Consider the following 12,590-nt stretch of genomic DNA (forward strand, 5'->3'; position numbering starts at 1 on the left):
CGTTGTCCAATTTCTCGTTGCTGCGTGCCACTTGGAGCGGATTCTTTGACAAATCTGAAACTAAGTTCCGATTAAATCTGCCAAGCGAACGTTCGATGGGACCGACGACGCGTAAACGCGAAGCGCTTTATTAAAATGGAAGAATCGAGAATGGCAGAACGGTTCGGCAAGAAATTAATATCGCTCGGTTCGTAACTTTGCCAAACAACTCGAGTACTGTTTATCTTCGTTATTGTTTCACAGCGTCATTTTCGACTACGTATAACGTTTATCGAACAACGAATCGACTTTTTATGTTCACATAACGTAAATTTGTATAATCACTCGCAGCCTGACGATAAATATTTAGCATAGAAGAATTAGGAAAATTTGCAGGCATCGTTAACCGATCGATGTTTGTATCGACGCTATTGCAACTTTGACTCAGAAAGTTCGCGCAAACGTTCTTTTTCTATTGCTTATGTACGTCGCCAGCAATGAAATAAAACCGAGTGAAAATCAGACAGGAAATAAAGAATAGGTCTGGTTGTCATAGCACGGAAAACATAAATCTTCCAAGAACGACCAACAGATCTCGGAACAACCGATTTATTCAAATTAGACGGCACGAGTTCCGATTCGCACAAGGAAAGCGGTTACACGCGTGAACGATCGCCCGGAGACAGTGAGATACAAAACAACGAAAGTCACGTCTACAAACGAGACACAAATTTCTAAAGAACGCGGATATTTTGTAGCGAACGTGTAATAATATGGATCCCGGAAAAAATAATTTCGCGTGCGTGCTGAAAAAAAAGAGAAAAAAGGGAAAAAGAAAACAGCCACAAACGAGGTAATAAAAATCGACCTTGACGAAACGAAAGCTGGAAACAAACAGTCACGTCGGACAGTTGTGCAGTCATGAATAAATCGAGAGAATCCGTAGACAAATAAGCGTATTCCAACACGAGACAGTAAAAATATCACGCGACTTTTCGATCAAAGATACGTCGACGTAAAACACGAAGCGAATCGATGTAAAAGCGCTTTCCCTATCGACGATTATCATCCTCATGCTAGGGTCACAGGAGAATCACTTTTCAAAAATATTACCTCGTCTTGTCGAACGAAGTAGCTTTCATTCCACCCTAAGCTTCACTACCATCGTGCCAGCATATCGTTAGCCGAAGAGGACAGTTTTTCCGCGGAAGGAAACACCGGAGACAGCTTAACATTTTCTACCAAATACTTCTCTGCTATTCCGCGAGCTATCGGATAACAGACAGTCGAAAGCTACAGGCCAGAGGTAAATACGTGTCATACATAATTTCAGATTCAGAACAGTTCCCAGCGGCCTCGGCTGAAAACCTTCCCGTAAACCGATCGGAGATGGGTGGAACGCGCGTTTTAGCTCGCAGCGACGAGGGAGCGAAGAAGCGGAGCGTGGGAGGGATCGAAAAGACGGAAGCAAGCGAGGAAGGTAGGAGACATAAAAAAGAAGAAATAACAGGAAGGGAAAAACGAGAAGAGGTGCCGTAGGGAGTGTGGATAGAGTTGAGAGAGGAAGAGAGAGAGAGAAAGAGAGAAAAAGAGAAATAGAGAGATAGAGGGAGAGAAAAAGAGAGAGGAGGAAAGAAGCGGGAAGGTTTTCCTGGAGCGCGTAACGACGTAAATAAAGGCGGTAAATCCGATCGAGAGCAATCCCTCGAGCGAAGGTGTGTACCAACAGGCGTGCATCGCAAACGAAGCGACGTATAGACGTGCGCGTGCATCGCCTCGCAACCAGAGAGAAGATGCAACGGAGCCGTGGCAGAGGCCAAGGATAGAATTTTCGAAGCGAACTCGCGAATCATCTACGTGCTACGAACACAGATGCGAATCTTTGTTAGTGCAAAGCAACCACGCTCGGAACACGCTATCGCGTACACAGACGATGAACTCGCGTTCTGTATGCGTCAACGTGCACACAAGAATGAATATAATCATGCTGTTTTACGCGACGACGGTAGCGACGGCACAACCGACATACGAGCGCCTGCGAATACCCGGTGAGAGCGAGGTACGAGCACGTAGACCGCGTCCAACAGGGAATGCACGCACGAATTCCTGCAGCAGAAATTAGTATAATTATCGTCACCGGGTGAAGCTAGAATTCCGCGCTTCTTACTTTGCTTCGCAAGGGGAATTTAACGAACATTCTTATTTTATCCGTAACGAACTTGCAAGCGAGTATTTACGTCTGCTATTTCTCATTTACGCTTTGACCGAAATAAAACTTACCTCTTTCTTCTTACGAAAGATATATTTTTAGGGAGATACATCGACTTATCGGAATACGCGTAGATCGTGAAGAAACGAACGATCGGAAATCGTGACACGGTACCATAAAAGAAAATAGCACGGATCCTGATTGTCTTTGACGAGAGTCGTCTAAACGCTGAATGGCAAATATCCAAAGCAGCCTTTTATCTATTTTAGCGTAATACCAGTGAAGTATATCCAGCGTATGCGAAAGATAATATTGTACATACAACAAAGTAGCTTCAACGTCCTTCCTCCATTTATAAGGATTTCCGTTCCCGAGGTTGCATGATTTGCGATTTGATTTCCTTAAAAGGAGTAGCTAGCGAGTACTTGGCGAACTTGGCGTTTTCGACCAATCGGATATTCGAATTGACCGATCGTCGAAGAAATTCTACGTTATTGATATTCACCGTGACCTCGGGATGGTTTCTTCACTTTCCTATGGATAACGCCTTTTCCCACTTTGAACGGTACGGCGGATTACTTAATCCCGAGGACCAGCTGCTCACGCTCTCTCGTCACGTCCCTTCAAAAGCTGACGCAACCGGTCGCGTTTACACTGATCCGCGTCGTAATCCGATCGGTGAAATTGTTTCGTTCATAGCCGAGCAACCGCGAATCATCTTTGCTACCCTATCATTCGGCGATCGATAGCTCGTTCTTTCGGAAATTTTCGCCTTTGTCGCCGGAACTCCCGTAAAACTACGACGGACCACCGAAGTGGTCAACTTTCCTCCAGGGAAAACTTTGAGACAACCGATTGACCCTGTACGCTCGAACAATAATGCAAAGAAAAACAGCGTCTTCCACGTTGTGGCTAATGACAACGAGAATTACGATGTTTCTTCGTATTAATGAACGTTATAACTTTAATGAGTCACATTGGTAAGTACGCACGTAAACGCACCACATGATCGCGGTACCTATTACGCTTATGTAAACAGCGTATTGTGCGTATGCAAAGAGCGTATTATATTTATATGCCGGTAGCCGCGGTTCGTTATGTAAAAGGGGCATTGTGTTAATGTAAATCACTCAGGAATCACCGCTCAGACGATTCGGGAATCGAATTAACAGGCGTAAATGATCGTCGAGAGTTAGTTACGACGCAAGTCGTAAGGGAACGATCCGAGTACGTATATAAAACTATCGATTGGACGATAGGGAAATTAAAAAAAAAAAAAAAAAGAGAGAGCTGCTTCTTTGGAAATGTGCCTTTGCAAGCGACCCGTGCAACACTCGGTAACACGAGAGCGTTTTATTTATAAATTGTCCGTTGTCGATGTTAAAAACTACCGGCTATGTGATACGATGCTTCCGGTAATAGAGAAGTAGCAGAGGTCATCTAATACGAAGCTAAAGTAGTAAATTGCAGTAGCAGTTCGGTGCATGGCGCTCGATGCAGCATGAAGGTAATTCAGTCGCGATATTACGTTGGTACGACAACACGATTTACAAGTCGGTGCAAACAATTCTATTTCAGGGATAAGTGGCTCTCCGTGTGGTAACAGCGTATTCATGATCCATGCCGGTATGTAATCGGTATGAAACTGTGAGCTGTTCTGCGAGGAAACGCGACACGCTTTTCCGTTCGTTATTATCGCGAGATATCGATGACATTGCCACCGTAGCATCAAGTATCACAGACATCCACCTATCCTTCCAATGGAAATACGGTTCTTTTTAATTACTTTCTCGAAGATCTAGAAACGCTCCAACTCCAAGTTGTTTCGTTTTGAAATTCGGTCAATCACGAAAGTTGGCGAATATTCTACAACGAGGCTATTCTTATTGAAATAACATATTTTTTTTATAGTTGATTAAACTTGCGAAACGATTGTCGTTACTTTGTACGTTAAATAAACAAACATGGTATTGCACGAGTATAAAACGTACAAAAACTTACCTGAATGACTGTAGGAGGCACTGGACGAAGTACTGTGGTAGGTGAAAATGTACGATGATCTGTCTTTGTGCGAATGTCAAATTTCATTAAGAAAGGATACCTAATTAGCAAGGATGCCGATGCAGTGCTCCGAGATCTTCCGGCTCATGCGCGCACCGCGGTCAGAGCGGAACGTTGTTCGTTAAGTTAGAGAATATTCCTGTGACGGGGCATCGACGATCTACGACGCAAACGGCCAATTTATTCTTCCTGCTCAGGTTGAAAATAGCAACCACGTTAAACGTTCGATCCGGTCAAACGGTAATAGAGCGTTAAATTCGGGACGATCGAGAGCAAAGAATATTCGACGATTTTATCGGGGATAGAAAATCGTCGATATATCGTGGATGAAATTTAAAAGTAGCAGCTACTTCCGGTCAGAGGGTAGCTAACGCAATATCTGCTTTCACAAGAAGGATTTATCGCGTAAGGCACCGATGCTTTCAGAGCGGACGCGTCGTGAAGCTCCATAATCGATTTTCTTTCCCCTCTCTTCTGGTATCAGCCTCTAGCTTAATGGAACTGGCAAAACGCTTCTCTCTTCTCGGTAACCGAATTACCCGAAAAATGGCCAAGGATCGCGTACATGGTTCTTGGCCGTTTGGGAACGAATCGCTAGAAAGATGAAAGAACCTAAGAGACGAGATAAAAAAGAGGGGAGGAGAAAGACAAGGAAAATAAAGGAAAAAAGAAAAAGATGATGCAACTCGATCATGGAAATTACGTAAAATTACGCGGACAGGAACGAAACCTGTTCACCGGGGTTGAAAGAAATTGCGGAAACGATAGATTTCGGCTGTCGAAAAACGCCAATCCCACGATCATTCGCGTCGCCGCGACTGTTATAAACGTGTGCGGATGGATCCACTTATTTTTCACCGAAAGAGAAAAAACCATCGACGTTTCCCATCGACAACGACGAATCACCGGACGGCACGTTGTAAACCTGCCACACAACCGCGTTTCTGTTTCTTCTATTTCGCGTTAGCGCGCAATCTGTCCCGATAAAGCGTAAATTGGAAAACTCATGGTCGTCGTCGATCACCGGCAGCATTGTCGTGCACCATCTCTAAAATAACAGAAATGAAAAAAAGAAAGGGGGAGAGAGAGAGAGAGAGAGAGAGAGAGAGAGAAAGAACAGGCAAAAAGAAGAAAAGACGTGCATTAGCTCGAACGTTAGAGGAACGCCGACCTGTCGCCAATCGATTACCAACGCCATCGCGAATACGACGTGGTAATTTTTGCGTTTCAACGATCGTCTTCGGAGGAAACAAACCATCGAGAATCGACGATCGGCCATTATCGTTTCATATTTTACGACCACCCCCGATCTAACCGCTATTCGTATTCCGGTCGCGAGGTAGACTTTCGAAAAATATAACGGGTGTTCCGGATCGGCGAGCGACTTCATCGCCGCCGCCACGACGGCCGAATACCAAAGAGGAGGTTCCCGGCCCGCTGTCTCGGCTGAATAAATTTCAATTTCAACTGAAATAGGGAGAGAAGAGAGGAGAGAGAGAGCGTGGCGCGCGACGTCGATGCGACAGCGACACGGTAAAGAGAACGAGTTCGAAGTGTTGGTGCATTTACGTAAGCCGCGTGTACCACTTCGTCTACGAATAATGCAATTAACTTGTTCTACAGATAGCGTAATTCAATTTCTGGAAAGGCACCCCGCCTCTACAGGTGAAATTAATTGTTCGTGGCGCGAAGGAGAAAGGGCTAAGCCTGCCGCGGTCGGGAGAAGGCGGAATCCGAGCGAGTATTCCGAGCAATAGCGAACCTTCTCCAAGGGGTGGAAGATTCTTACAGAGCTCGATATTCCAGATAACATCGCCGCGGCTAATTGCAAAGTACCGTCGCCAAGATCTTCTAGCAATTAATTATCTCGACAAGTGGCCAATTAAATATAGGTAAGACAAATCGTCGACGTTCGGTACGACGTAACACATTCTCGCTATTCAGCCGACCTAGATCGGTGCTTAAAAAAAAATCATTCGTCAAATCGGGAACCTGACGAGAGGTTAGACAGTTTTGCCGCTATTTCACGAAGCCGCAAATTTTAGAGTAAGTTTAGTTACGGCTAACCTCGTGACTTTATCTCACGGTAACGTTTAGTAGAGCCTCCGCGAAAAGAAAGAGAGGACGCAGCAGAAATTTCCAAGAAAACACGCTTGCGGATGGATCTTCCTACATTGCGAACGAAGGAAATATTGCAACGTAGAACGAATATCGCGGAGCCGACGATGCACGATACAAAAGCAACGGCGCCAATTAATTCAAAGCTGACCGAGCTCGAAAAGCATCGAATCTTCGAGCAAATTGTATCGTGTGTAAACAGGGATACGGGCTAGCTGTTTTCATCGGTAGGATGGCGTGTTTCTGGCGACATCCGATTAACCAACGTCGAGCCGGAGTAGCTTCCGTTATTACGGACGAGTTGCCTCAGCCCTCGTGAGTGTACGACCCTACGTGGCTAAACAGGTGACTCGTGTACACAACGCCGCTTTATGGAAACGTACACTATGAACCCGATGGTTCTCGAATCAGATTACGACCATCCTGTTAATTCTACCCATCACCTAATCGAGCACCAGCCACACAGTGCCCCTTTTTATCTCCAGCTGGCATCTGCACTCCTTTGCATTTCGACGAAACGTGGCTCCTGCTACTTGTGCTTACAAATGTTGCAATTTCCGCGAAGCAAACGGTCGAAACAAAGCAAAAGTCGATTATCGATCGAAACGACGCGTGACGTTCCTAAAGGGATCGACCAACTGTCTTTAAATAGCTTCTCTGTGTCTATAAAAGCAATTTCTTACAACACAAAATAAATCAGGACAATTCTTAAAACGAACGACGCCGAAATCGCAGAGTTTTCACTTAGGAGACCGGAAGAAATTAGCGCAACACTGTCGGCGGCGTGTTATAAATTCAGGCGATTCTGTCAGGACGCATCAAGAAACACGATATAGTCAACGCCAGGTGAATTCATTCTATAATTTCTGTTCGAATTTCGTCGTTCCTTGAGCTTCTTCCGTTGAAACGACAGAGAGCAAACGAGAATCGACAGACTCAGATATTTGAAAATGTTTCGCGGAACGCCTAATTTGCTCGGACAATCGAATTGCCATGGGCGTTCGTTATAAGTTACAGGTGAGCTGGCTATATTTCCCTGGGAGGCAGAGCGCAGGATGAAACAGCGAGTATTATGAAGCAACTGGACGAACACAGTTTTCAGGTTAGCAATGCGCGCACAATATTCCACGTTCGAACTCGTATATCGCTACCGAACGTGAAAGGGGTCAGGCTAATGGTTCGCGGCGAGATGCAATAATCTACGCGATTCCCGTGGCGGGCCGCGCTGCTGCATCTACGTGTACGTTGCGCTCAAACGTGTACACGGTGTCTGGTCGTAACGGTTACCGTGAAATTCAATCCCCTTCCGGGTTGGTTCGACAGGGAAAAACTGTTCACAGTAAAAAATTACAGCGAGATAAAATTGATACCGGGATCGTTCACCGAACGCCCGGTTATCTCCGATGATTAAAGTCCTAAAACCACTCTATCCTCGTCGAATTTATGCTCTCGATACTAACGTTGCGATCGTTAAACGTGAATAAGGGAATATCGCGTAGCAAGAAGTATCAGTGCAAGCGACAACCTTATCTTTCCTAATGAAAGTGTCGCTACCGATGATAAAAGCTCCCTGGGGGATGCTTCCGGCGTTAGCTCGCGTACGTTCTCCCTGGCAATAATATAAGAAGCTATCTGCTTAGGAGTACGCGCGTGAAATCTCCTGGATACATATGTTCGCTCTCCACTATCTGCAATATGTATAATGCGAGCATTGGATGATTTACAAACTATGTGTACGAACGTGGTTGCAGCTGTATACCCTCTCTTCCCTCTAGATTTCTCCGATCCTCCACTTCGATCTTCCTCGCTACAGTTCCTCATTATCGTCGAACAACGATGTACAGCTAGCTACTCGACGTTCTACGAGCCTGGCCATTTCCGCCCAAAAGCGATATCGCTAATAGAATGGACGATCGGGCGTGTTCAAACCTGCTGGAAATTAGACGCACGATCGCGTTTACTCGATGTCTTCTCGGAAAACGCGGCGATTCCTCGCGTCGAAGAAAGAACGCGCGCACTCGAGTCTAGAGTGGCTTTCATTTTACCTCGTTTTACGATTTCGAAGTAGGAACAATTTTCTTTCTTTTTGTAATTCGGCGATAAATATTTCGCGGCTCGAAGGAATTCTTCGTGCGATGAATGGCTCTCGAACGCAGCCTCGAGAGCTCGGCTTTCTCCGAAATTAGCGCGATCAATTCCGCTCTTGAAAATTAATTGCCTCGCATGTCAAGAGGCTCGGTTGATTTAATCTCTCGGCTACGAACCCGGTGATCGACCGAGGACTCCACATTCGCTCGTTTTGTTCACGATTTTCCTTTATCCTCCGCCGATCGTACGTGAATTTTCCATCGATCTGGCTTCTGTCCTCTAGCCAGAAGACAGCGCGTATAGGATACACGAGGAGTCAGTGGATCGTAAACTCCACGAAGAAGGCCATATTCTTTCTCTAGTCTTCGAGAAAATAAAGGAAACGACGAAACGAGCGAAAATGCTGCACGAGTAGACGGTCGGCGTATAAAAGTTTTATAAGATTGTCACCGAGTTGGCGAAATGATTTGGGAGTTCACGAGCTTGCTTCTTCTCTAAGGAAGACGAGCAGTGTGTATTACGAGGTGGCGCATACACAAGGACCGAGCTCGTAACCTCCTTCGTCGAGAGTTTAACAGGCCCTGGCTACGAGCTGAAATGCGGCCTTTCCACTTTACCGAACGGCAATAAAGCATCAGATACAACCGGCCGCAAGAGGAGAAACTCCCTTTCGCGTTCCTTACTTCCTCCACCTCGAACCTAGACTCTCGTCCCGGCGTACGAACGGACAGAGTTAAAACGTTTGTTGCTCGTGATTAATGGTAGCACGCGCAACGGTCGTTAGAACTTCTTTTCAACGTTTCCCTCTGCTTCTTTTCCTTTTTTCGTTAACGCTTCTGCGATCGGGTATATACGCGGGTAATTTCGCCGAGTTTCACGCTCCTTTTACCGTTACAAGGCAACGCGGCTTCCACCCGCTCGTGACCGGATGACACAACTTCGATTTTACGCGTTTAAATAATGCAGCTCGGCGCGTTACTCTCCGCGCTGCACAGTGATACTTATTGGGAACGTCCCCTCGGCTCCCTAACGTCGAGTCATTATTGCACGCGATAAAATATCGGATGCGGCAGGAAGCTGGTCGTACCCTTCTTCGTTCTAGATAATCGTAGTTCACGGACGAGGAAAACGAACGACCGTTTTATGTCGCTGCCTAGCTAGCTGCACGCGTTCCAAAATATATGGCGACTAGCAACTCCTAACACGTTTTCGCCTGAGAATACGCGATTTACGCGTACAATTTGTCTCTTGTCGCGAAATATTCCTCTCGTTCTTCAAGCGTTACGACGCGTGTCAACGTTATCTCGTACAATTTTTCACGGAAAATCAAATAGTATCGGTCTCTTGACGACTGAATTCGAAATCACGAGTCTCTATCTTTCCATAGCCGTCAACCTGTGTTTCAATCTTGTTGCGGTGTTCGCCAATTATGCCGTAACTGGGAACACCGACGCGAGTTTTGTAGCCACAAATTAATATCGAGATTCCGGTGGCTGACTGATAACCGGCGAGTTCGGGATATGTTATCGTTACCGGATATCATAATGCACGCGTTACAAACAGGCACTGACGACATTCGGTAATAGTCGTAACAAGATATCAGAACGGTCTATTTGCTTGGTCGTTGGCTGCAAAGCTAACAGGGGACACAACGAATCGAACCAATGAAATTTTTTCCGCCGCAGTTTCCACGATAAGACGAAGGCCACACGTTCGTTCGTGGATCGTTTGTAGCGATCGATCGAACGGTATCGATGGACAAGACAAGCTGAGCGAAATCCATTCAATTTTTCACGAGGTTCCTCGATGACGTTTGATGCGTCTAATTTATTCAGAAGGCGTCGCGTGCTGCGCGCGGAGCGGAAACGTCGCAGAGAGGAGAAACGCGGGAAGAGAATAGGAGAGGAAAGAGAGAATAGAATAGAAGGCGCGAGTTGACGAAACGAGACGCCGTTAACGCTCAACAGTGTGCTAAGACTGATTTAATGGCGGCACGTAAAAACAAAGAGCACTATTAAAAACGAGTTCTGAATGCGAGCCAACGAGAAGCGCGGAAACCGCTGGTATTTTCAACTCGCGAAGAAAACGTACGGGAAGGGAAAAAGAAATTAGTCGTTTCGCTGGACAAAACAAATTGTAAATATATAAATATACGCGTGCGTGTACAGGTATAGATGTATAGAGAACACGTAGGCGTTGCCAGGTTACTCCTACTGGCATCGGTGTTAATAACGAAGCAATTCATTAGAGTTCACCTCTGGCTGTTCCATGAATTTACCAATAAATTCTCATTACTACTCCGCGAGCAGCGAGCCAGCTCTGTAAGTACGTCACTGAGCGCGAAACGAGCAAACATAAAACTCACGAGGAAACCGTTTGGCCGATCTCGTAACACGGGACGCAAAAATAAAACAAGGAGGGGGGGGGAGGGGGAGGGAAGTTGTGCGTTGCATTGTCGATATCCATCCCTTACGTAAGCCTGGAGAAGAACGACGAGTACGAAAGTAACGAGAAAAGAACGCAGCCTCGAGGTCTTCCCGGAACATTTTTACGAGACTAAATACGTATTTTCGTTTCGCCTTTGCCGACTCTTTGACCATTTGGCTCTGGATTCGCGACGTCTCGCGAAGCTGAGAATGATTCTTGTAGATTTTGACACAGAGACAGACGAGATGACGGATGAGAGACCGCAGGATGTTTCTAAGCGCAAAGTCAGACGCTAAACGATTCGCGGGATGAGAGAAAAAGTTGTCGAGAGGAAACTACACGGAAGTTGGGCGAGATAATTTTCTAAAAGAATTCCTTTGTGTTACTGACGAAACACGGGTGAAACGAGGTTTTCCGAGAGAGAAGACGAACCGTAAAAAACGCGACCCGTAAACTCCATAATTATTCACGAAAATGGGAAAAAACAGCCACGGCGAAATTGCCTGAAATTCCGAGTGTCGGGGAAAGGTTTCTCCCTGAGGAAAATTTTGCATAAGATTAGCTTGAACGACGCGAATATAGGATAGAAAAGCAAAGGCGAAGGGTTCAGCCGGTTCTCACGCGGGTCACGAGGTCCACGGTGTGAAAGCATATTTATTCGATCCATTAGCATCGATTCGCGGGCCAAACTGCAAATTGAATAACTTCAAAGTCACACAAGCCACGTTGTATTAAACGCTGGCGTGTATTGAAAGTACCTCTATATCGATCGACCCTGTTTTTCCGTGACAGGGAAAATTAAACGTCAATGCACGTCGATGGACATTTTTTTTTGGGTTGGAGAGGGAGGTACCGAGAACTCGTGGTCGGTAACGTTTACGAACCTATCGTTGCGCTGCATTAATTCCAGCTCGTCGAGTTCCCTTTTAATCCTCTCGAAAACATTTAACCAGCAGTGGCGGCAACATCAAAAGTCACATCCACCGATCACGTAGCACAGACCACTTACCAAGCACGACAAGCTGCCTTTCTAGACAATTATTATCGCGAGGGGACTGACGTCCTTGGATTCTGACACGTTGTCTTCCTGAGAAGTTCCGCGATGGCACGCACGGCTCCTTCCGTCTCGAAGGAAGTTTTCTTCTCGAATCACAGACCAACTAAACAACTTTGTACTCGGTATTGTTCACACGCGACCGATCAAAGAGCCGTATATCACGATACAACGATAGACAGAGAACAACGAAGAAGAACGAGGAAACTGCACGCACGCATCACAACATGTGATTCTTCTTCGTCGTCGAACGAACGAACGTGTCAGCGAACCAACGAAACGATAAAACGACCCAGTTGCTTTTTTTATTTGCCTGTTACACTTTCGCAAGTTACCCACGTGACAACGAATCCACCTTGACCACGAAACAAGGTGCCGATACGAGGCACGAAGCAGCAAGCAACACCGTGAACTGAATTCGGTGGTAGCCGAAGCTACACTCGGGGCACGATTGACTCGCAGGCAGGCGCCGCCTGAGGCGCCTCCACCATCCGCAATGTGGAAACTTCCTCGTGGGCTCGTTACGTCAAGCATCCTTGTTTATCTACAGGATTTCTCCTGCCTTTACCTCGCTGGTTTCTGCCACTGTCGTATGTCACCGAATCGCGAACGACATCGAACTGTCGTGATATTCCCTGTGCTACGATCTAACAT

General features: G+C 46.1%; 1 protein-coding gene across 1 annotated transcript in view; it reads right to left on the reverse strand.

Moving 5' to 3' along the window:
- LOC126915979 (protein gustavus) overlaps window positions 1-12,383 on the reverse strand; it is a 156,022-nt gene extending 143,639 nt beyond the window's left edge. The window contains exon 1 of the mRNA XM_050721292.1: window positions 11,767-12,383. Within this exon, the coding sequence (XP_050577249.1) occupies window positions 11,767-11,783 (17 nt within the window). The 5' untranslated portion in view covers window positions 11,784-12,383. The remainder of the gene's footprint in view (window positions 1-11,766) is intronic.
- Between the last annotated feature and the right edge of the window lie 207 nt (window positions 12,384-12,590).

This window comes from Bombus affinis, chromosome 5, assembly GCF_024516045.1.
Source record: "Bombus affinis isolate iyBomAffi1 chromosome 5, iyBomAffi1.2, whole genome shotgun sequence".
NCBI lineage: Eukaryota > Metazoa > Arthropoda > Insecta > Hymenoptera > Apidae > Bombus > Bombus affinis.